Raw genomic sequence first — 25,786 nt, 5'->3', positions numbered from 1 at the left:
GGCAATGATGATAATTTTCCTTTTATTGGTGCCAATAGGATATAGACTGATGTATCGGTGCACCTCTATTGTTAAGAATTGCTGCTTTGATCTGGATATCATCTATACCCTGGGGGCAGATACCCACTTTCATGCATTGCCCATGAGAGATATGGTTTAATGCTGGCTTCATTTAAATTTTCCTGTGCAGAGGGAGGAGGAGCAATAAATGGAGCATTTATTGGAGATATGTCATTCCCTGGTGAAGAAGAATTATTTGCTATATATCTATATATATGTATCAATTTAATAGGGACATCAAGCCATTACTTAAAACAGTGGTGCTCAACCTTTTCATCCAGCAGCCTGGATTGGCAGTGCCTAGTTCCTTTGTGGTTCCTTCATGGACCCAATCTGGCACCTAAGACATGTGCAGCAAGAGCTGCTTTGAGTATAAAGGCCAAGAATAACTGTAATAAAGACTTAGGAGATTTCTGCTGTTGTTTAAACACATGACAAAGGATGCAGTTTGACTGGGTACCTTGAGACTACAGCACAATTCACTGGCTAACACTAGTGATTTCAAGTTTTTGGCAATGACACTAAGTCCAAGTGGTGGGTCTTTCACTCCAACTCCAAAGAACATTATGTTTTGATCCTTTTGTGGTTTTCTTGCCTTTGAGTTATACCCCTGCCCTCCTGCCTGCTACCCACAAAGACAACATTACATTCTGGGTAGTTACTTACTTGAGGAACATACAGACTCCAGCTCCGCAATGGAGAGCATGAAAGTTGCAGGCTCCTAGCTCCTCTCCATTCACTAACTCCTGACAGCAGGCTCTCTGGGAACATAGCATAACCCCACAAAACAAACACAATGCTGGATGCTTTTGTTCATCATCAGATGATCTTGGGCACCTGGAAGAAGATAAGTAATAAATTACTGTGTGCTTTTTGACTTCCATATGCAAAAAATCTCAGTTAAAGAATGGTTGTGTAAAAGTCATGTTATAGTTGTGATAGTCCAGAAATTACGTAAGAGGCAAGGATTTCTTATGGCGATATCTATTGGACCAACTATGTAGTTGAGATAAAGTTCAACAAGCTTTTGAATCTAAGACTTTCTCTCTCAGGTGACCTTTATGGGAACAGTAAGGTGAAAAAGATGTATTTTAACATTGCTTTCTCTAATCAGCCCTTCATCTGCACATCAAGATTTACTACCTTAACCAAGTGCCAAATTTCTAGTTCCAACATGTCCAATGGTGAAAGCAACTGTCAGATATATGATCTAAAACAGTGGTGTTCAACCTTTCCATCCAGCAGGCCAGACTGGCAGTGCCTGGTCCCTTCCATCTGGCCAGTAGACCCAATCTGGCACCCAGGGTAGGTGCAGCATGGCCCCATACGGTGCATGGAGAGGAGTGGGGGTAGCCCAAGCCAGCCATGTGGGAGAAAGGGGTTTGGCCCAGCACCATGGGGGATGGGAGGAGGGGGCATGACCTGGCTCCAATCTGTCTGGATGGGAGGAAAGGGATTGTAGACCATCTCTGTGGGGGTTGGGGGGAATAAAGGATGCACAGCTTGGTGTTGCCCAGTCCCAAACCAGCCCTGCAAAAGGGAGTACAGCCCGTTTCCAACCCAGCTGGGTACAAGGCAAGGAGGCGTGGGCCAGACCCAAAGGAAAAAGCATGTGACCCAGCCCCAATCGGGCCACATGGAGGGAAAGGGGTGTGGGCCCAGCCCCAATCTGGCTGTGCAGGGGGAGCGTTGCGGCTCAGCTCTGACCCAATAAGCAGGACTGGGGATTCTGGCAGCGGGGAGGGTGGCAATATTAACTGCAATAGCTCCCCCACAGTCATATTTCCCAACCCTTGGGAAGCCTGGGCTTCCCAAGGCTCCACGTGCCTCATTTGGCCCATGGGCTGGAGGTTGAACATCCCTGATCTAACGCACATTCATGACAAATGCCATGTTTTAAAGTGTAATAATATTATATGTGGTCATTCTGTCAATGTCCTTTTTTTTAGTAAGCTGTGTTTTTTCCAACCTTAAAATGGTCAGCTGGCTATTAGTGGATATAAACAAAATAATATATTCAGTTCTGCAATACCTTTCCCAGGTTTCATAGTTCTTAGGGTCAGAAGGGACCTAAACAGACCATCAGGTCCGACCCCCAGGTATTCTCTTCCTGAACTGATGCTCTCTACTGCTGACACATGACTGAGCCATTTGTTCCATGGTTTACACCAACAGCATGAATACGAACAGCACTGCAACACTGACAAGAAAGCTAAGAAAACTACTAAGTTTTTACCGAAACTGAGAAGCTTGATTGAGGAGGCAGCTGTAGTCTTCTGGAAGATCTATTAAATTATTTCTTTTCCTTGGGTACCTAGGAAAGTTAAAGAAAATAATGCAGACTGGACATGGATTACAAATAAACCACTACTCTGTTAAATTTCCTGTATTCTGTATGAACTTCTGACGATCCAGAGGTGTATCTGTTAGCTGTACTGGTCTGAGACAAAAAGAAATACAAACATATGCCAAATTATAGCTGATTTTGGATTATAAACTGCACTGCTGAACAGAAAGAAAGATTTCTACACCTCCCTGCTTGCCATCTGACACCACCAGGGAAGGAATCCTGCCTGATCTGCACAACAAAAAGCATCTCACAAAGACCCTCTCATGGACCCAGAAGGACAGATTTCCATCTTCAGCTTCCTCTGTGCAAAAATGAAATTTATTTTCTATCTATGGGGACTTTTTACCATCTCTAATTTTCCCTGAGCCTGATGAAGGGCATGAGAGCCCAAAAGCTTATAAAAAAGATTTTTTTTTTTGCGATTTCTTAGTTGGTCTAACAAAAAGTATCACCTCTGAACCAAGAATTCTAGATTTTTGGATTTCTTTCTGCCAGTCTAAAGGCATCTCTCAAATCTATGGACCCAAGGGAAAGGCAGAATAAAATCAATTTGGAGATGGATCAATTGGAACCCTCCGAATCAATACAGAGAGATTTGGCAATTCGGACATAGACACAGCTTTAAATGTTTTTTCTACACACCTCAAGGTACTAGGCGGCTCGTGAATGCTGAGATGGTGGGGCGGATGGAATGTTCCACAGGAGCACAGGGGGCTTTCCAGTGCGCTCAGCAGCAGACCCGAAAGTGGACCAGACACACATCCGGTCCACCAGGAAGGGTATGGGTAGCCCCCCCCCGTAGCCTCCCAGCTCAGGGACTGGTGTCTCCTGGGTCTGGGGGGGGCACCCGGGTTCCCTCGTGGCAGATGGCAGAGCCAGGCGGGGTGCAGGGGGAGCCCCCACAGACCCAGAAGTACTTCTGCTCCACTTCTGAGTTCACTGAGCACGTGCCCCGCCCCCCCCAAACGCTCCTGTGGAACGCTCCATCCACCCCACCATTCATGAGCCATGCCTGGTACCTCAAGGTATGTAGAAAAAGCATGTAAAGCTGTGTCTCTGGCCGAAACGAATCTTCAGATTCAGCCAAATCGAACTGGGACAGTGATCCAAATCAACATTTGATCCTGATTTGGGCCAAATCTGAATCTAATACAGCCTGTTCTGCACACCCGTAATATATGTGTGTGCATGTGCATTAAACAAAGGGGATAATACTAAGTCTGCATGGTAAGAACACACATTTATTCTTGGGGAAGGTTATCTGACATTACCAGGAAAACACAGACAGATTAATTAGAAAAAATGCTTGATTGTCCAAAAGAAGAGTAGTAGTTTGGTCTTGGGAAGTAAAAAGCTTATCTTAAAGCTTTTCTTAAAAAGTAAAGCTCATTTGAAAATGAGGGGAAATTTAAGGCAAAGGGAACAGAAGGACAGAAAAAACCTCACTAAATATAAGCACTTACAATTCACCCTTTTTCATCTATCAAAAACCCAGCTCCTTCAACATTTTTGGGTCAAAAAACAGCCACAAAAAAACCCAACTAACCTTATTGCTATGCTTTTCCCATTCAGATAACTTAGTACAGCAGGGTCAGCACACCACCTGTAGCAAACAAACAATGCTGATGACATTTTATTACTACAATAAGCACAAAACTAGGTAAGCAAGAGGAGGACACAAATGGTTTTAATTATTTTTCTCTGAGGAGATTTAGTTGTTCTTTGAAATCTTAATTCATGGGGATGAAATACAATACATGCAAAAGGGAAATCTATTTTTCCGATCGCCACGCCAGGGGGGGCGTGGGAGTGGGGGGGCCCTGCGCACGCCCCAGAGGACCCAGAAAAATCTATTTTTAAGAAAGTACTTGTAAGCACCTCTTTACAAAACACACGTTCAAAAAAATATTAGCAACATCTAGATGCTGAGATTCTTATGGTGCCCAAGTGGGCCATTGCACTCCACTCAAAGATTTTCACTCAACCACATTTTTAAAATAAATTAATCACAAATATTTACTGTATTTATGTTTATAATAGCAAAACAGATCCACCCACATAGTGTAGCAAGTTACAGTACTGCCAAGCCACTAACTATAGGAATAAAATGAATTTCTTTGGCACTCTTGCTAAGACAGTTACTTTATATTACTTCTGCAACACAGAAGAGAGATCAACAACAGATGGTTATTTTAGCTGATGTGCATCAATAGCATTTCTCAAAAGCAACTGAACTCTTTCTTCTGAAGTAAGGCTTTTTAATAAATGCACACAGGCTGATGTGGCAATCTAGCAATAGAATTATTATAAAATAGATCTGTTCTCATTTAATTTCTCTGGTGAGGTGGTACTATCAGCCCCAGCTCAAGGAAATGTCTTCTGTTACTCAAAAATCATATCTTGAATGCACTCCTATGAGGATTAAACTTAGAAAAAGGAATGTTCTTAGCAGCCATTTAAGAAATCTAAAACTAAGTATTTTCTTAATCGAGACTGTTCTTCAACGAAATGAAGCAAAAATTATACTCAGCATCTCCCAGAAAATGAATCAGTATCAAGACCAGAGGTTGGAGTTAACAGACTTAAAATGTTTCATAGGTCAACAAAAAGGCCTCATGAGGACAGAGGACAAGACAGAATAATTGGTGTTAATCTAGAGCAAGGGTGGTCAACCTGAAGCAGCCTCTGTGTGTGGCATGCAGCAGACTGGGAAGGGGACAGGCAGCACAGTGGCACGTAGGGCAGGGAGCAGAAAGCAGAGTGGCAGATCAGGTAAGGGAAAGGGGTTGGAGAGGCACTCTGGGAAGATGGGAGGCTAATTTATGACATGCCTGCCTAAAAGCTTGCCCCCCACTTCTCTAGAGAATTCTACCAGGCCCAAGAATATCAAATATTAACACTAATAATATCACACTCTGTAAACAAATGAATATGGAAATTCTTCAAGACAGTAATTTTTTGTTTTTATTTTATCCAACTTTTCCTTTACTGAGAGGTTTCATCATATTATATAGACGGGGCAATAATCAGGAGGCTAACTACTACCCTTAATCTGACTGAATTGAAAATGCAATGCAGGCACAGCCCTAAATCAGAACAGATTACATTACATGGCAAACCAAGATCCTCCTTCTCAAGATCATCATTATAATTAACATCCCATCTGTGGAGAGACAGGCAAGATAAGGCAGATCAACAAAGAGAGAATGACCTAGCACAATGGTGCTCATTCTCTGGTCTATGGACCACATCTAGCCCGCAAGAATCCTCACAAGTCTGGGAATCTGGTAGTGGAGGAGTAATGGTAGCGCGGGAGTAATGGTAGCATTCTGCAGCTTCCTGTGATAATTAATGCTGCCAGCCACTGTTCCTTTGCTGCCAAATTCACAGACCCAAGGGGTGCCCTGTGGGCCAGATGTCATGGTCCCACACACCGACACATAGGGTTGCTTTGCAGCTGGATCCGGCATGTGGGAATGGGTTGGCACATGAGGCCAGGCCGCAGCCAGATCTAGCATACAAGATAGCTTTGTGGCCAGAAACTGTGTGGTCACACCTGCTGCCAGATTGAGCCTGCGTGGCCAGGCTAGCAAACCCAGAGACTGACTCCATGATGGATCTGGCCCACAGAGCCAGAAAGTTGAGCACCAGTGGCCTACCAAAAGAGCAACACTCCAGGATAACTTACATGCAGTGGTTTCAAATGAGTCAGAAGCTGGCCCGGGTCTGTTGAGGTTCAATATGTCGGGGGCAGTTTATTAATATAAAAAAATCAAAATAAAGAAAAATACCACCTCTTCGGCAATTCAACATGCAGCATGCTTATCAAGCCAACTCTTAACATTTTAATATGGCATCGATCAGAGCTGAAGCAATGATTCAATAATTGCACCCCAAATTCCCATACGATCATCCCAAGACAGCTACTCAAGCTAGTACCTTTGGAGCAAGGGGTTTACAGTATCCCAATATTCCTGGTAAAGCAGGAACAAATTGGTGGGAAGAGAGAGATAACTACAAAGTGCCTTCAACTGTCCTTCATCAGAAACTGCAAAATAAGAAAGCACGAGGAATATATTAATTTTTTCAAGCCTGTCCAGTCTTCTACAGATCTTTCTGAACAGTTCACACAATCATAGCAGGCATAATGGGAATCCAGGATTGTTCTGATTTTTTATGCTGATTAATAGGCACACCTGAACACAAAAAGCAGTTCTTCAGCTGATGCAGCTTGACGTAGCTCCATTCACTTAAACAGAACTAAGTTAATTTATACAACTTGAGAATTTGGTTCTTAATTTAATAAAACTCGCATTTAATAATATTAAAGTGCTTTTAAATGGTATATATGGGTCAAAAACTTAAATTCTTTAACCCCATTTCAAGGTTTTCAGTCCCTACCTAATTACTGTAGAACAGGCATGTCAAGCCCACCTCCTGCCCCAGGCTGGATCCAAACCATGGGAATCCTTGTGGGACACATCCAGCCTGGAGGTGGTTCCAACTCAGAGTATGCGGCAGCAATGACAGTTCCAGCTCCAGCACAGGGATGCAGCTCCAGCAATAGCTCCCACCACATTGCATGCCCTATGCCAAAGTCAGCACTGCTGCTGCCGCCACCATGTGCCCCATGACAGAGTCAGACCTGCCACAGGCACCACTGCCACAGCAGCAGCAGCTCCAGCTCTGGCACAGGGCTTCAGTACAGGGCCACAGCATGGCAAGTGGCTGAGAAGGCAGACCCACAGCACTGGTGACAGGTAAAGCTGCCAGAGGGCAACCAGAGCTGCATCAACCCTCATTTGCTCTCCTGCCACCAACTGCCATGTCTACCAGGGCCCAAGGGCACCTGATTCTGTGGCAGGCCACTGCCCCTGGCCCCATCCTCCAACTCTTGGTTGCCTGTCAGTAGCCCAGCAGGCTGGAGAGATCTGACCTGCACACTATGTTTGACACTCCTGCTCTAGACTACAGAGCACATTATACATTTATTAGAGCAGCAGGACTATGCGTTTTGAGACTGAAAGCTTCACACCGGGCACATCTACACAAGATGCTTAACTGTGTGATAGTGTAATTTACTGCAAAGTAAGCATGTGTGTCTACATGTGCGCATGCTTACTGCACAGTAAACCTCACTAATTGAGAGTAAATTTGCTACCTGCAAATGCAAGTAGCAAATTTACTTTTGATTAGCATCAGCGCAGTAGCACTTGTGTAAACGTCTGACCAGGAGCAAATCTGCTCCCGGTCAGCCCGTCCAGGAAATTTCTCCCTGTCCCCTGGGAGCTGCCTGCTGCTAGGGCAGGCTCTGCCAGCATAACCTGGTCAAGGAGTATGTCCTCCCACCCCGGCAGCAGGGAGCTCCAAGCCCTCTGCTCTGAAATTGCGATTGGGGAGTGAGGGTTAGGAAATCCTTATCTCCCAGTGCCAGCTCTGCTGTTACGGAGCTGGTGCTGTGACATCTGAATGCGAAGCAGGGACTGGGAATTGTCCTGGTATGGGGCAGGTCCCAACCCTGTGCCCAAACTGGGTGACTGAGGCACAGGGCTTGGAAAGAGCTGCAGGGATGGGGTAGGTCAACAAGCAGTGAGCTAGCTGCCAGCTGCCCCACTGGAGCATCCGGGTAGGGGCTGGGACCTGCCCCTCCCCTGCAGCTCTTTCTAAGTCTCCTGTCCCTGATCGGGGAGCCAGGGCCAGGACCTCCCTGCCCCAGCAGCAGGCAGACCCTCTGGGAAGGGTGTTATGTCCTAGCCCCAGCAAGGAGATAACCGTCTCCTGGCCCAGTGCTCCCTGCCAGGCCCTGGGCTAGTACACAGGGGGAGCCTAGCACTCCCCCTGGTGGAAGAAGGGGGCTATTGCAAGGCCCCAGGAAGTGGAAGCAGTTTGCTGCCATTAGCAGCAAATCTGCTCCCCTTTCTCTGCATGTGTAGATGTCTGCCCAGGAGCATTTACTTGCAAGTAAACTGATCCTGAATCAAATGTATGTGTAGATGCATCCACTATGTCTTCAATTATCATATCACCAGTTGATCATTACATTTTTGACCTGCAACCATATTTTACTTTACTAAGATGCCATCAGAACACCCAAGTTAAATAAGGTGGAGCCAGATCACTACTTCAAACCTCTTGGCATATCTGAACTTCTCCAGTAAGGCTGTACTGATGCATGCCATCCTGCTCTGCAATCGTTGCTTCCTTAATTGTACATAGTATAGCTTCCTTAGGGTGATGACACTGCACAATTACTACAAAGTAATTCATCTCAGATTTCACTCTGTAGTAAGGAGTAGACACAAAAATATCTTCTAACCAGAATGTCTTCAATAGGTACTACTGTTGTACCTAGATGGAAGAGAACTGGTTGGCATTGAAGAAGCAGCTAGCCTGGAACTGATGCAGCTAGGAGAGGTGACGTACTCAGCACACTAGTGTAATTTATATGTGCATAGTTACTCTTCATTTTTTCTGAGGCAGAACTTTACCACAGAGTGGAACAGTTTGCCCCAGAGTGGAATAGTCCTGCCTCACAGGTCCACTTGGCTTCTTGGTCCTATGAGCTAAGATCAAGTGGGGTAAAGGCAATTTATCCTGCAGGAAACATGTGGTGGGCCCTGCACCTTTAATGCAACACTGGAGCCTACTCACCAATAAGCTCTGCCAGGAGGCAATGCTGCATTAAGGCAGCAATACTACTTCTGGTTCAGGAAGCATTGTATGCAGACATGGAGCTTCCTGGAACTGTACGCAGCATTATCATAATCTTAATAATTCTAAGGAATGACAGAAAATCATGTTACTGAACATCAGTGAATATTCCTTCTTATTGAACCAAAGCTCCAGACTGGTGTGAAGAGCTCCAGTTTGGACTTGTCTACACAGGTAAACTCTGCAGATAATATGGAAAGAATTATATGAGACTAGCCCTCTCCCACACCCCACTTCATGGATATACTTATTCCAGTGTAAGAGTAGCTCTTGATAGTCTTTAAATTCTTTTCTAAGTAACATCAAGTAAATGAATAAAAGTTATCCTTACACTGGGATAAGTGTGTCCACACAGGTTAATACTACTATTCTATTATAACTATCTCAGTTTAAATTTACACCTTAATTTGTAATTAAAAGCACTTTTCCACAAAGGTAAGGCACAGGCAAACCTGCTACTTACTCCTACCCCTTCTATATGTAGTTTTCATTGTTTTTCTGTGTAAGGTACTACTATAACTTTTCGTTCTACTACTACTATAACATTAAGTAACCTCATTTATGCCTTGACAATTTAAGCACTCAACTATTCAACAAGTAAACAGCAAACAGGTAAAATAATAAACATTGCTTTATCTTACTTACCTACCAGCAGCTCCTCAGGTGGAGGCACCCCCAGCAAATAATGGAAAAACAAAGCAGCACAACGAAGGTAAGGTGTAATGCCTTTCTTGACACAGTCCCATATATGCCAGCCTGGAGTGTTTTGACTAAAGCAACTGCAATACAACAAACCGAAAAAAAAAGCTGTAAGTTCAGAGTAAACGCTCTCTTGAGTTTACCTATATTCTTCTTCTGTATGTCTTTATCTTTGTGCACTTTGTTGAATATTTCTGACATTTTTTCCAATGGGGTCATCACCATGTTTCCTAAAAGGTCTGATAGCTTATCTGTGGTAGTACTCTCATAATTGCTAGCACTGGTGGAGCTGCAGCAGTGTTGCAGCAACAGGAGGTAACTGCCTCAAAGCCTCAGGCTATGTAGATATGTTGTTTGAAGTGCTCCAAACAGTGAACATACATGGCTGTGCACAAGAAGCTATGGAACCTAGGTATAACTATTTTTTCCTTCATCTATTCCAGAATCTTGCCCCACTTTTTAAGCCTTATTTCTCCATTGCTTTTGCTTGTTTCGTAGCGGAGGTATTTCTCTCAAGAACTGGGAAATATGAGTAGAAGAGGGAAGACCTCTTCCCATACACAGCAGTACCTGTTCCTCTATCTCTACTAATGTAATAATGATCCTTAGTGTTAACTATGGCGGGGTAAGTGGGGTACCTGCCTCGGGTATCAACTATGAAGGGGTACCAGGATCATCCAGCCCTGCTGGCAGTCTGCTGTGGTAGGGGTAGCTCTGCAATGCCTCTACCCACCACAGGAGTTGGGCAGTGCAGCGCCATACCAATCAGAGCATCTGGGGAGAAGGGAGCCAGTGGGGCAAGTGGAATGGTGCTCCCTTATTCCATTCCTGCCTTGGAGCCTGTGCAGCAGCAAGGAAAACCCTGTGCTGCCTCTGCCTGGCCACAGCAGCTGGAGAGTACAGTGCTGCATCAAACAGTGCATCTAGCAGGGGGGCAAGTGGGATAAGCAGAATGGTGCCCCCCCCCCCACCTAGTGAGGCAAACCAGGCATGCTTCCAATATGCATATATGGGGAAGGCAGGGGGAGTGAATGGGGCACTAGGATCTCAGAGTGAGGAAAACTGGCCACAGGAGAGCTGACACTGCAGCAGCCTGTGGAGGTAAGACTTCCCTTCCCATCACCCACGCTGCTGCACCCCTTGCCCCCTCCTACCAAAGTCTACTGTGGTTGACATACCCTTGCCATCCCTCCCCACCCCCTCATTGAGCAGACCCAGCTGCTCAATGAGTTTCCTAGATCGCTGACTGGTAATGGTGGCTGCTTTACTCCCCAAGATATGGATAGCAACAAATGGATGCTTTAGGTCATGGCAAGAATCTGCTTTGGGCCTGGGAAAATGTTGTTTGAACTAAAAATATTACTTTTGCTAAAAATTAACTGAGACAATAGAACCATGCCATGCTCCTGCAGCACATGAACTGTTTTGCTAACCTAAATAAAGTGGGTCCAACATATTTCTTCTGTGTTATTCAGACCACGGGCAGATGAAACAACTGTACTGTTTTGGGAGGAGATGACTTACTCTGTTTCAGTGGAATCCACTGTAACTGTTCTTATTGTTCACGCTATGCTGTGGTAAGTGGAAGCTGAACTGCAGAAACTTATCACTGCTTCATTCAGAGGTAAATGGTTGCTTTTATTTACTGCTGGAGAGGGGTATACAGATGAAAGAGTTGCAACAATCAGCTGATGCACTCTTAAAAGCCATAAGTCCCCCAGTGGCTTTAAACCAGCATAACTGCTTGTCTGTTCATGTCTCTCAGGCTCATTTCTTTGAAGTATTCGTTATGTCTTGGAAAACACTTCATATTAGACTTGAATTCCTACTTACCCACTGGTGTACTGGGAAACTTCCTTACAGAAAGCCTCAGCAGTACGAGCCTCCTCACTGTCATCTTGTGATTGAGCAGTGGAGGATTCTGTGCAAAAAATTATTAATGCTTGCATATGCACTTCAAACTCTCCTGTCAATTTACACACATCACTCTAGTTTCAAATGTATATGTACAAGCCACAAAAATGTTTACAGTTCATTATATTGAACTATTTCCTTTCCCCCTCCCAATCCAACAAACATCCTCTCCCCCGAAACTGCATAATGTAAGAGGGATTATAAAAGCAGTCACTCTCATACTCATTTTTCCTCTGCTTACCTTCCTTTATCTTTTGACATTATTTTTCTACATTAGTAGCCATACAAGATTTAATGTTTTCTTTGGTTACACTGTAATGACCCTGAACAAAGGAGGTGGGAGCTGGCAAATCTATGGAATGGTGGCTTATAAGGCTACTGGTCTGTACTGTTCCACAGTGTGATTAATAGTAGAATACAGAAAACTGGAACCCCAATTTTATCAGGTTACTGAGTACCATCATTCCCTCCTCTAGATTTACAGACCTCCACAACACTCAAAAGCTGGTGTCCCTAAATTCATCTATCACTTGATCTTCAACACCACGATAAGTATTTGTCAAAGATTTGTATTTTCCCCCACAAAGAGTAGATGTGGAACACTACCAATCTAGTATTGTAGCCTCAGTCAATTATTGGTATACTATGGGGACTGCTTTGTTTCATGAGACCAAAGGCATAGAAACAATGCATAAACAGAGCTCTAAAAGTAATCATACTGCTATTTTAATTTTTGTTAGGAAACAATTATTAATATAATACAACATAATATAAAATTAACATTACACATCTCTTATGGTAAAGCTTGTACATGTGGAAAGCACTATCTTCTACTAAAAATGTCTGTAATTGATTTTGTAAAAACTGGACAAAATACCTGAGAAATCCAAAACTGGATGTACTCTTACCTGTTGTTGAGGTGAGAATGATTTGTGTTATGTGTGCCATGGTGACCAAATGGAAGAGGTAAAGGTGGTTATAGGAAGAGCTAATAGATGAAGGTTGCAAATCTACAGCATTCTCCCAATATAAAGATGGGAATGCTAACACAGATCCTACCTATAGCAAGAGAGACAAAAAACAAAGAATACTGGCAAACAATCACAAATTCTGAAGTTCTTCTTAGGATAACATTACAAAATACACAGTCACGCCACATACAATCATCTACACTTCACTATTTATAACTAGGACCATGTTTTCAGTGCAATTAGTTTGGTTATCTTTTTACCTCTGTCACAAGTTTACAAAGTCTGCACAGCAGGTGACATCAAAATTACTACTACTATTATTACTGTACGTTATTATAGCATCTGAGCACCCCAATCATTGACCAGAACTTTATTTTGCTAGGTGATTTCCAAACACAAAATAAAAAGAAGGTCCTTGTCTCAAAAGATGAGACTACACATGTGCGCACACATGTATGAAGACACAGAGAGCTGGGGTACAACAAGGAAACTATGTGAATAGTGGTCAGTGGGATAGGCACTAGTTCTAGCCTACAAGAAGTTTAACTTACATATTTTTGTAAACATCATGGCAAGGAAGGGTTTGAGAGAGGATTTGAAGGAAGCTAATGAGGTAGTTTTATGGATGTTTACAGGGAATTCCTTACATGCTTGGGAGCAACATGGGAGAACACATCAAGAGGTCTGCAAATTTGACAGGCACATGTAGAAGTTATAGTAGAGAAGCTAAGAGGAGAATTAAATGAGGATGGAACCAAAGAAAGAAGAGAGGATAAGAGTTCAAGAATATTTTATATTGTGACAAAGGTGCTGACAGGTCAAGCAGAAGGAGGATAGAGTATTTGTTCTGAGATGGAGGTAAAGAATAATTATTAGGGTCTTTGGAGAGTGACTTCAAGTGGTGCCCAGGGAGATGAGCTAGATCAGGTGTTGTCAAGGATGAAACTGGAAGAAAGGAACTCAAGGATAGCTAGTATTAATAAAACACTGAAGAAGCTTAGAGATGAAAAGGAGAAAGGGTGGTAGCTGGGGAGGCAAGATTTTTTTTAAATGATAGAAAAGACTAAAGAATGCCTGTATGGTAAAGGGAAGAGCCAATGGAAAGGAGAAATTAATTAAAAGGAGATGAGTGAGAGCATTAGAGAAATTAAAAGATGGGGTGAGGTCACTAAGGCAAAGTGAAAGGATGAGAGGTGAAGAACAGAGAACTTCACATGCAATGGGGAGAAGGGAAAGGAAGGCAAGCTGAGAGAAGGTGAAGTCAACATATTCTGAAAATTTTCTTTTGAAAGAAACGGGCAAGATACTGTGCAAGAAAAGAGGAGGAAGGAGAAAGGGATAGTTTGAGGCTATCAGAGGAGGTAAAAGCACAGGAATAACAAAAGTGGAAGCTGGGGAAGCAAGGAAGATGGCTGAACTGATGGGGAGGAAACATCTGTGGTGAAGAAAGTCAGCCTATTCCTGGATTACTGCCCACAACCAGGGAAGATATCACAAGTTTGTTTCCAGAAGAATTCACATTAAATAGCACATCAAAAGTAAGAGAGTTAACAGCAAAAATAAAATGAGAAATGTGCTTACCAAAACATGAAACATATCTATATCTAGAAGAGACAGTGTGTCTTCCACTTTAACATCTGGCAGAAGAACTATGTAAAAAAAAAGATATTCATTATCCAGCCAGCTTATTGATTTTGCTCTCTTGAGTGGAAGTGCAGTGGTAGCGTGAGGGCAGTGTGTAACCTCTGCTTATTTTGGAGCTCTGATTAATCAATTAAACTAGCAATTAAAACCTATTAATTTCCATCCTACATATTCCTGTTCTCTGATTAGGAATCAAATATTAATGACCATATCTTCAAACAGTGAAGAGAGGTGATACTATCCCTCTGGTCTTAGAGATGGAAAAATAAGACAAGAAACTAAGGGCTAGATCTATTAAATGGCTTTGGCCTTGCAACTTTCAGGTGTCCTACTGCCTAGTACAGTGGTTGTCAACTGGGGGTACACGTACCCCTAGGGGTACTTAAAAAGGTCGTAGGGGGTACACAGAACAAATGAGAAAAAATTACTAGGGATATACCAATACATCAGTCCTATATCGGATAGGCAGAAAAGTGACAGTATCAGTAACCAGCTTTTTTTGACAAATGTGGTCCATAATGTGGCCGATATGGTGAATTTTGGGGTGGCTGCAACCCCACTTAATCCCCCTTCCCAGGGCCACTGCCACCAGCCCTGAACGCAGCCCAGGCCAGTCCAGCACCTGCCCCCACTCTCCCCGGTCAGGAAGAGCCCAGAGGTGCCCTAGCCCCGGCCTGCAAGTGGCAGCCTGCTCTCTCCCTGCACAGACTCAGTGGCACTCCCCCTACACCCTCCTGGGGTGCATGCAGCAGCGGGAGCCACTCCCCCCACCCCACACCACCCAAACAAGCCGCCTGTGGTTCAATCCCATGTTCTGCCCTGACTGTGCAGTGCCTGCCCCTGCCCCACTCCCTCCCTCACCGCAGGGACCTCTATCTGTCCCCGCCACGGCCCTTCCATCCCCCCTTGTCCCTTTCCCCACAACAGACTTACCAGCCCAAACTGCTGTGGCGTAACTATAGTACATATATATTTAATGCATAATACATTGAATGTTATTTAGTGTATCCTACCTTATATCACATAATTGGTAACATTAAAAACAGAAAAATATAAAGGGGTACACATGAGCTGAAACTGAGACAGAAGGGATACACTTGTTAAAAAAAGGTTGAAAACCTCAGGACTAGGTTTTCAGGTTGAAAACCTCTAACCATGGTTCTACGTTAGAGGCCTAGGCCCCTTTACAGTGTCAGGGAGAGTTAGCGTCCTAAGAATGAAAGGCCCAAAGGTTAAGTGACAGCTGAAGGAGTGGATTTAAATATCGTGAACACTGTCTAATGCAGAATTGCATTAGACAAGGTGGAAGTTCTGGTTTAAACAGATTTCTGTCTTATAGGAGGAACAGAGGCACCCACTCCCCTGGCTCCCTAACAGCCTGCCCAGCACTTAGTGGTCAAGAAATGTTGCCCCATGCCTGGTCCTGCTGATCAGCAGGACAGAGCAGGTGGTGCTGTCAGGGTGACAGGACCAGCAGAGATGCCAATACTCCACCCCAGGATTCAGTCTGCAGGCCAGGGTCCTCCTGAAGTGCTGTCCAGGCTGTTAAATCACAGGCTTATGTTCATGTTCCAATAGCCTGGGTAAGAAGCCCTGCCCAAGCAGCTTGAATCCCAACAAAAGCCAATGTTTTGGCCACAGAACACCTGGCAACAGCCACAGTTCCTGCAAGGTGGGCAGCTGTGCTTGCTGCCCCTCGCTCCAGAGGACGTCCAGAGACAGGTTTTGTTGGGTAGCAAGGGTGACAATGCTCCCTGCAAGCAGTGGCAGGGACTAATGTGGAGTTGGCACCTCTTAATCAACTCCTACTCTCACTTACAGGAAGCTCCCTCATCCTTGCCTTCTTGCAAGTGGCCAAGCAGAGCAGCAATAGGGACAGAAAAGCACCAGCAAGCAGGGGCAGCTTGCAGGCTGTCCTGCCCTGCCAGCTGCCAGGCAATTTAAAGGAAATGATGGCAGCCCCAAAAACCACAAAATGGCTCGAGTCCCAGTGCTGCTAGATCACCCTTTTAAATTGCCCAGCATGTGAGCAGCCCAGGACTGGGAAGCAACTCCCTTGTTCTGGAGCTACATGTGCACCCTTTTAAAGCTTGTGGTAAGGCTGTGCGCAGCCCCAGGGCTAGGTGGCGACCTCTTCATCTTAGGGCTGACTGTGCCCTGGGAAGTTTAAAAGGTGGGTAGGCACGCCAGGCCCAGGGACAACAAGGGCTGAAAGCACAATCTCTCTGTGAAGGAACCTGTCAAAACTAGAAACCTGCCAAATTTCCTCCAGTTTTCATGTCAGTGTCTGGTTTATACAGACTAAATATACTTAATTCCATTCCCCATATAGCATGCATTTTTCACCTTGTACAGATTTCCAGCTTGACACATTCCACCTGAGACAGATTTTACTGTATTTTAATTTTGCATCTAGACATGTACAGGGGGGACAGTAGGAAAGAGCTTAGGGGCTACCTGCTATTCCACTGTGTGAATCTAACTAGCATGTACACAGCTGTGTAACTGCATTTTTTGGCACTAAGGCACAGGTTGCAATTTAAGTCTGTGTGCAAGCCCATGTGTGCCTAGTGAGCCTGCTCAGCATGGCTGTACCCCAGCTGGGCAGCTACGCAGTAAAACAGAACAGCCTAGGCTAGATAAGGTTAGATGAGCTTAGATTTGGCTAGATAAGCCCCAAAATGTTAGTCTCATAAGAGCTATGACTGGCAGGTGTTAGATACCAAAGGTGAGGCCCTCTTACCTTTTAGCTCAATATCCAGTCCTTTGAACACTTGCTCAGGTAATGGCAAGATACAGTTATTAGGGCCCTCTTGTCTAGAGGTGCAAAACACGCAAAACATTCTGACCACCAGCCTATGGGCTAGGTATAATGCACACCAATGGTGCTCAACCTCTGGTCCACAAGGGTCCTCATGAGTCCAGAAATATGGGAGCAGTGGCAGCAGTAACTGCCACTCCCCTGCTGCCGAAGTTCTAGATCCTCGGGAAGCCCTGTGAACCAGATGTGTGCTAGATCACAAGTCCACGGTGAAATCAGTGAACAGGGTCACTTGCAGGTAGATCCAGTGCATGGGGTTGGGCTGGTGTACAAGATCACACTCATGGATTGGCCCCAGCACCACTGACCCAGGCCCTTCTCCAGTCCTCACCTTAAACTTAGCATTTATTGTTTATGAACTAAAATGGATAAGAGCACTAGGGAAGTTTCTGCATCACTGGGAATAGGGGCCCAGGTTAGAATTCAGGATGCCTGAAGGATCCCTTTCCTACCAGAGCAGTATTTTATCTCACTGAGCCACACATTCTTTGGTTAGTTCTCTTCCTTTTGGCCCCATATAGCTCCTTTTCTTGGCTGCCCAGAGGGCAGGCTTCAAAGGGAGGGCTGAAGAGGGGTCTGGGTAATGCTTAGCTGTGGCCTGGTGGTTACAACATTATGCTGGGAAACAGGAGACACCACAGGTTCAAACAACTTCAGACTAGAACCCTAGTCTCCTGCCCTCTGAGCATATGCCCTAACCACTAGAACTTTGGGGGTAAAAAGGCCCTAACATCTCTCCCTCCTCTCTTTTACTTCTGGCCGACATGTGCACAGAGCAATTCTATTTCATTACTAAGAGACCAGAATCCCAAATTGTACCTAAGTGCCAAAAGCGGCAGTTATATGGCCGTGTACATATCGTTAGCGCAAAAGATGGAATTTAACCCTAGATGTGCAAGTCTTTATGTGGATCTAGTCCTAAATAATTTGCTTAAACAGGAAATCTGTAGTGTAGCAAGGTACCAAACCCAGGTTTTTAGAGTTCTCGGTTGAAACACTAATCATTAGACCATATTTCTCTTCCATGCTGTACTACTGACATGTGGCATTGTCTAATACAGGGGTGGGCAGGATGCAGCCTGGGGGCCGGATGCAGCCCACCAGGCTATTCTATCCAGCCTGCGGGGCCCCTAAAAATTTAGAAAATTAATCTGCCCTGAACTGCCTGTCATGCAGCCCTTGATGGGTTGCTGAAACTCAGTAAGCAGCCCTCTGCTCAAAATAATTGCCCATCCCTGGTCTAATAAAAGCTTTCAAAAACAGCTCTGCAGTGATTTAAGTGACTGGACAGAAGGCAGTGGGAGCAAAAGGAAATAAAAGATTGTGTTACCTGCTAGGAGACGAACCAGATGTTTCTGAATCAAGCTTTGTGGTGCTGTAGTCCTCTGAGCAGCTGCAAATTGCACTAATGCTTTAAGGCCACTGTGCTAGAAGGCAAGAAAAAAGAGTAACAGGAAAAGGAAAAAAAAAAGAGATAATCAGTGAAACAGGGTTGTGCTAGAACGCTTCTCTATCCCTTCATCCAGGAAAATGAAGTATGAATCACTTTGTAATAATATGAATGCACTCTGTCAGACTCATCCTTATATCACTAACCTAATTAAAAGTTCTTTCAAAGGTATATTTTGGTAGAGAACCCCCTCATGCCACCAGTAGCAGTGATCAAGCATTTTTTTAAATTTATTGCACCTTGGATTATCCATACCTGTCTGTTTTGTAGTGCTCCTAATAGAGGTTTGCCCTCGTCTTCCAGAAGATTCTCTTAAAATTAAACAGAGAAAGTAAATTTTTAGTTATGTGCTCTTAAAGCAACTAAAATAGTTTGCATGTTTAATCTTCACATATTCACTTGCTTTAGTCTAAGATCAACCTGTTGCATTTACAGGGTTGCTTTTTAAAGTGTAGTTTTACTCTGACAAGTGACTTTGGAAAGTTGCTAATGTAAAGTTACATGATTCCCACATAAATATACTAGTAACAAAATGATTGTTTAAGTAGTTTCCACATCTTGCTCATTTAGCCTGGACTCTGAGGAACAAATATGCTTTCTTTTTATTTTGTGTCCCTTCATGCCTGATGAAGGATCAGATATACATGAAATCAGTAGTTCTCAGCCATTTTCGATTCAAGAGGTGCATACAGACATGCTCCAATGCATTCTAATTAGAATGCTCTAGCATAGCCTCATTGTCATGTGTATTAAGCCCGTGTTTCAAAATGGCTGTGGAGGCACTTTAATTAAACCATGTCAAATAAGCTTTAGTTAAAACACCCCTATGGCCACTTTGAAACATGGGGGGGCTTAATGCACATGATGGTGAACTGTTCTAATTAAAGCAGCTGTCCAGGAACCACTCTAATAACAGGCCTCCTCCCCACCTCAGAGCATGTATATAGGCAGCCAAGGATTTTAAGACTCATAACTTTCCTGAAATTGGTGGCACCCCAGTTGAGAACTGCTGTTCTAACATCTCAGTTTACCTACTTTTATCTCCAGGCTGTCACACCAGCACCAGCAGGTGGAACTGCCACACAACTTGGTTTTCAGGAGGCAGTTGTGAAGCCCAATCAGGAGGCAACTGTAGCAGGAGCAGGCACTCTTGCCTGCATTAGGAAAGAAGTGCATGGGGCCATTTCACCTGGTAGTGGCAGCAACAACATCCTGAGTAGCAACTGCTGTACTAAATTATGCCTGTGCAATGCCACAGAGGTACCTGTGCCACCACCTTGCATTAATGGATTGCAGAGGCATACAACTAATAATTATTAAAAATACTAGTGATGATGATAAAGATGGAAGATCATCCAGCCACCTGCATCCCAAACGTGCTGGTTTTGCAGGACTAATAGAAAGAAAATAAATAAAAGCAAAAAAGCCACCCCCTGACCTCATTTTTGGTCACTCAGGGATCTGAATATCAATGAGGTGCTATTTTTGCATAGTTACTTTTCAGAAGTGACCAAAAATATTTTAAAATCTTTGGGTTAAAGTCTGGACATAATCTGGATTATTTTAAAATATAAAGCATTGTATTTAAATCCTGTAATGGATGCAGGTCATCTTTATAGCCAGCAAGTGAGAAGCAGAAGGAAGAAGTCACATACATGTTATGACCAGATTAAAAAATAGCAGGAATTCCTAGCAACCATCCCCCAGCCTCCCCCCCAAAACCACAAAAAACTAAACAAAACAACACCCCCCCCCCTCTAATTTTCTCTTACAACTGCATGGAAAACTGTCAGTTTTCCTGTGATCTGCAGCTGTTTTCTTTCATCCTGAGTACACAATAATCTTGAGGGAATTATAAAGACAAAAGGAACTTCAAAGAGATTTTATTATTTTTCCCCTAAAAGAAATGCTCTAGTTCAGGAGTGTCAAAGATACTGTCCCCATCATCTGCCCCTTGGTGCTGCCCCTGGGTCTGAGTTGACCAACACAATACATATCCTGGAATGGCTGGGGCAAGTGTTGTATGGCGCACAGATCCCAGAGAGGCTGGAGTGAGTGTCACATGTCATGAAGTCTTAAGCATCCCATGTAGTGTGGGTCTCAGACCAGCTGGAGTAGGCATTACACATGCTGGATCTGGCAGTTAGGGGGGATGAGGAAAAGGTCTGTGGGCCTGAACCAGCCCACAGACCTGGGCCAAACGAGTTTGACATCCTTGTTCTAGTTCAAACAAACTTTCATCAGGGAAGTGCTATGGTAAGCGTAGAACAATTTCAGACTAAATAAATCACAGTAGCCCTCCATCTGGCCTTGTAATCTATGAAATTCATACACCGTTTTGCCTGAACTTCCTTTCACTTTACTTATTTCTACTGTATAAATCTGGTCTTTTGCTAACATCTGTAATCAACTCCCATGGCATTCTATATGCAAGTAACATGTCCCACTTCAGGGAGAGATCACTCTTTATCTTCCTTTAGCAGTACTGGTACACCAGAAGTCATATCTGAATGACCTCTAATTTAGACAAATATCCCACTATTTCAAATTAACAAAAAAGTTTCAGAACCATAGGAAAGAAGAAACCCATTTGAAGTTTTACCTATACATTGAATAGTAAAAGCACACGTGCTCCAAGTTGTCACAGGAATACGAGGATCAGATTCACTGGGAGCAACCTGTAATCCAACTCTGTAAACGGTGGTGGCAAAAAGAACCAGCATCTCCTTAATACTTCTTGAGTATTTGGCTCTGCAAAAGAAAGCCAGGACAGCTTCAGTCTGTGAATCAGTAACAAGTATCTGTTACTTAAAGGACAATAACTAAGATGGTCATAAAAAAAATCAGGGATTCTGAAGTTTTCCCTCTCCAGAGAGGGGAAACAAAGGAGACTGCACTGAGAAAAATAATCCCAGCTCATCACGGACTTCCAGCACAGACTCCTGCACCTGAACACTTTTCCATGATGTACACAAGATGGGCAGGAGAATGCAAGGTTCTCCACAAGTAAATGTTTTAGAACTGATGAGTGAAAGCCAACAAAATCAAGACTAAATCTGGTAAATAGAGATTTGTTTGTACACACTGCATGTTGTATTCCATACTGGTAAACAGCACCATAATCATTTTAACTGAAGTAATGAAGAACTGAGGGAAAAAGTAGTAAAACTGTGGGAAAAAACAAGCATAGCAGTTCAGCGGAAAAGCATGCCTCCTTCCATCCATCCAAAATTTGCAATAAGAGACGGACAATTTTGAATTTACAATTAACATTTTAATTCTCTCTCCAAGAATGGAGCTCCTTAAAATTCATCATCTACTCTGTCCCTATAAAATGCAATTCTGATCAGAAAAGCAATTATGCAAAAACAGCATGCTCTCAGTTAACAGATTATTTCTTCTGCACCTTCAAAGACATACATGCTGAAATGAAATATACTTTCAGTACTTTTTATCCTGCAAGCTCTGCACAGATGACACAATTATGAAACAATTATTTGGATTTTATTCCGGCTCATGCAGTATGTTAAAAATGTTTAACTAAGTTCAAGCTGCAGAATCTTGCTACCTAGAGCACAAGCAAGAACACAGTTCAACATTTAAACCAGAGTATGTTTGCAGGAGTAGCAACATTTTGGAAAAAAAAGTCCTTGTTTTTACTGAGTAACTGTGACACAGAATGAGAGAAAGGAACTAAATATTAATGCAACTTCTACAGTAATGTTTCAAGGTATAACCATGGATAGCAGAAGTCAGACAAAGAATAAATAACTGATTCTTTAATTAAATGTGCTGTGAGGAGAAAGAGTAAAGTGGACAAGGTGGCTGTAATAGTATCCTAAGGGGAAGCAGAAGGTTAAGGCACACAGTAGAGGGAAATGTCTAGGGATCACCTCTATCCCAAGGGGAAGGGCCCTTTTTTAAAAACTAGTATCACACAATATACTAGACAGTTCAACTCTACTCCTCTAAGTAAATCACTAATAAATAACTTGATCTACAAAGTAATTTCAAATTATTATTACAAAGACAAGACATGTATAGAAGCATGTCTGACAAAGCCAAGGCACAGATTCATCATTCAATATTAAAATTCATGTGGAGACACTGGAAAAGCTGGGTTTATAAGTCAGGAAGTTTCCTGGCTTTCAGTTTTGGGCTCAGATGACAAACTCCTTTCTTTGATAAAAAGAAACAAAACAGGTTCCAGAATTTTGAAACAGACTTGGATCATTTTGGAGAGTGAACACAATGCAAAATGTGGAACTCAGATTCCTCCAGCCAAACATAAACTATTGGCAACACTTACAAAGGCTGAATTCCAAAACTAAGGATAGAATGGAAATCCAGAGCAGAGTCCCCCTTTTCTCTACTGACTACAGCTGGAGCATTTTTAGGCTCTTCTTCTGGAAAAAAAAAAAATCACATTAATACAATCGAGTTAGCATACACAGACTTCCTTTTATTTTAAATTGTTTTTGAAATAATCCTAAGTAGATCTTAGCAGTAAATCTGTTTTAACCCTCCTCCCTAAAGACCCTTCTCTTCTATATCAATAAATGTGAGAATTAAAACCAATGCTTGGTTGATAAGGTTTCATAGTTTCATAGTAGTTAGGGGTCAGAAGGGACCTGAATAGATCATCTAATCGAACCCCCCCCCCCCACTACTGGTTGGAGCACGCGCTGGGATCACACAACCCCAGACAGGTGTTCATCCAACCTCTTTTTGAATTTACCCAAGGTAGGAGCGAGGACCACTTCCCTAGGAAGTTGGTTCCAGATCCCAGCTACCCTAGGTGTCCATGACGGAAACAGAAAAGGGAATTTTCTTGCTATAGAAGAATTCAGGGAATGTTATAAGACTATATATCTAACCACATCAATACTTTCTGTAATATTCGTATAGTTTGGACTTAACTTACAATTTTACTTTCTTTGACTAATTATTATGGACTCAATAGGCAAATCTGGGGTTGCATCTTTTTTTCAAGTTCATGTTATTTGATCTTCCAAGTGAAACAAGGAAAGAAGTTAGCAGATTCTTGGAAATCATATCATAGATAAAAGGAGAACTCTGGATTTACTCCCAAATCAAACAGTACCAAAAGGCCAGTGGTATCCATTATGTATTACATGAAGAAGATCCTAGGGTTACTATGCCTGTTCACGAAAATCAAGGAGGTCTAGAACAGTGGTCCCCTGCCGGTCGATCCTGATCGTCTGGTCAACTGGGGAGCCCCTGACAGTCTCTCCCAGTGGGGGGGGGGGAGGAGCTAGCTGCAACTGGGAGCAGCCAGATTGGGATTCAGAGGCTCCATGATTGGGAGCGGCCAGGACGCAGTCCAGGAGCGGTGGGACGTAGGAGCAGCAGGACGCACACTACTGGGCTGCCACTGGGGCCAGGTTGAGTGAGTGGGATGATACCTCTGCATGCCCCCTGCAACCAGGTGAAGGGGGCCCTGGGTGGGCAAGGCCAGGGAAGGGTTGCAGCCCAAGCAGCTCGTCCAGGCTTGTAGGGGGGCTCCAATCACTGCACACCCCCTGCTGGAGGCCCACTGCAGCTCAGGGAACAAAGCCCAGGGTGCAAAGCCCAGTGCAGAGTGGAAGCTGCTTCACCTGCGGACAGACTGGGGGGGCATGTGCCCCCCAGGCCTCTGCCAGGGTGTGTGCAGTGGCAGGGCCCCCCCCCCCCCCCCACATGCCTGGATGAGCCGCCTAGGCTCCGACCCTCCCCCAGCCCAGCTGGGGCCCCACTCACCCCCCTGCCCCACTCCCTCACTGTGGGTCCCTTGATCTGGCCCCCTTCCACACTCCTGACTGACCTACTGGGTGGGGGGGCACGGTAGATCCTAGATTGCCTTTTACCTGAAAAAGTGATCTTCACCATAAAAAGGCTGGAGACTACTTGTCTAGAACAATGCAGCATTCTGATTTCTCTCCAATACTCAGGCTTATGGACATTAGGGTCAGGATTTTAGTTTCTGCATTCTTAATATGTGCATTCTTTCTCTTTGGGCTCTGCTGATCTCTAGCTCCAATGTGCTGGTCTAATTCAGGAGTGGTCAAACTTCCTATCATTTTTAGTTGCAAACTAAGATCTTGAAATGGCCATGAGTTGCACGACACAACATTTTTGAGATGCACAGGTGCCAGAGTCAATAATCAGTGCACAACGTCCCAGCTCAAACAAATAAGCACAACTTAATAAAGTAAAAAAATTAAAATACTGCATTTACTTGAATATAAGATCATATTTTCCTCCAATCAGCATGGGGGAAAAAGCCCCTCAATCTTGCATTCACATATGAACAACCCCCCCCCCGCCAATATTAAATACATTGGCCATCATTAAACTGTTGCTAGAAGCACCATGTGCTCAGTCATCATAACTGACAAGGAAGTTAACAGAATGCAGTGCATACCTATAAAACACATGACCCATAAAGGGAAGTGTGTGTGTGTGTGTGTGTGGGGGGGGGGGGGTTGGCTCTTAAAAAATGGGTGGGTGTTCCCCCTCCACAGGGAACTGACACCAGGCCTGGAGGTACTATAATATCAGGCCAGCCTCAGGAGGGCCAGAGCCAGTCCTGACACCTTCTTCCCCTTGGTGCCAAAAATGCTTGATCTTATTAAAAAAACCACAAGGTTAAGCACAATCCAGCTGCATAAGATTAAGTGCCTATTGTGCTCAGTTCCCCTCACTGCCAACTCTTTGAGTCATGGTGAGCCACTACATCAAATACATTTTGACTTTCTCTTCAATCCCACAACTGAGAAGTGCCTAACATTTCCCATTTCCAACTATTCCTGTTTCTTCACCAACCTTAACTATCTGGAAGACATCACCAAAATTCTGTGTAGTTGAGAGGTTCTGCCATCCCTTGTCTCAGCCTGCTGCATGTGACTAGTGTGGCCCTGCCCTTCATGAAGGGGAGACGGACCAGGCAGCCCTACACCTCATCTGCACAGAAATTTTTGGAGGGACTCAGGGCTTGCAACAAGAACTCCCATTGCCAGTCATGAGTGGGGAGCTAATTAGTGCACAGCTCCTTTGGGAGAGATGGGTATCTAAAGTATACACATACTAGGCAGTGCTGAGCTGTGGGGTCTCCATGGCTTGAAATGCTGTCTACTCTCCTGGGGCTCCGCCCAATGAACTATATA

General features: G+C 43.9%; 1 protein-coding gene across 6 annotated transcripts in view; it reads right to left on the bottom strand.

Moving 5' to 3' along the window:
* UBR1 (ubiquitin protein ligase E3 component n-recognin 1) overlaps positions 1 to 25,786 on the bottom strand; it is a 132,818-nt gene that overhangs the window by 11,790 nt on the left and 95,242 nt on the right. For 4 of the 6 annotated variants that reach the window (XR_009460180.1, XM_059722944.1, XM_019496516.2 and 1 more), the window contains exons 34-45: positions 22,930 to 23,026; positions 21,223 to 21,371; positions 18,876 to 18,931; positions 18,501 to 18,597; positions 14,287 to 14,354; positions 12,643 to 12,793; positions 11,654 to 11,741; positions 9,767 to 9,900; positions 6,350 to 6,458; positions 3,957 to 4,013; positions 2,297 to 2,374; positions 727 to 897 (exon numbers count right to left, since the gene is read on the bottom strand). Coding sequence is in view for 5 of the 6 variants with exons in the window: in XM_059722944.1 (XP_059578927.1) it covers positions 727 to 897; positions 2,297 to 2,374; positions 3,957 to 4,013; positions 6,350 to 6,458; positions 9,767 to 9,900; positions 11,654 to 11,741; positions 12,643 to 12,793; positions 14,287 to 14,354; positions 18,501 to 18,597; positions 18,876 to 18,931; positions 21,223 to 21,371; positions 22,930 to 23,026 (1,255 nt within the window). In the remaining variant the exon portion in view is untranslated. The remainder of the gene's footprint in view (positions 1 to 726; positions 898 to 2,296; positions 2,375 to 3,956; positions 4,014 to 6,349; positions 6,459 to 9,766; positions 9,901 to 11,653; positions 11,742 to 12,642; positions 12,794 to 14,286; positions 14,355 to 18,500; positions 18,598 to 18,875; positions 18,932 to 21,222; positions 21,372 to 22,929; positions 23,027 to 25,786) is intronic. The other 2 variants (XM_059722943.1, XM_059722945.1) reach the window with 1 other exon arrangement.

The sequence above is a fragment of the Alligator mississippiensis genome, chromosome 2 (assembly GCF_030867095.1).
Source record: "Alligator mississippiensis isolate rAllMis1 chromosome 2, rAllMis1, whole genome shotgun sequence".
NCBI classification, from domain to species: domain Eukaryota; kingdom Metazoa; phylum Chordata; order Crocodylia; family Alligatoridae; genus Alligator; species Alligator mississippiensis.
Note: the sequence above shows the minus strand (reverse complement) of the source record. Positions and strands in the feature narration are given on the sequence as shown.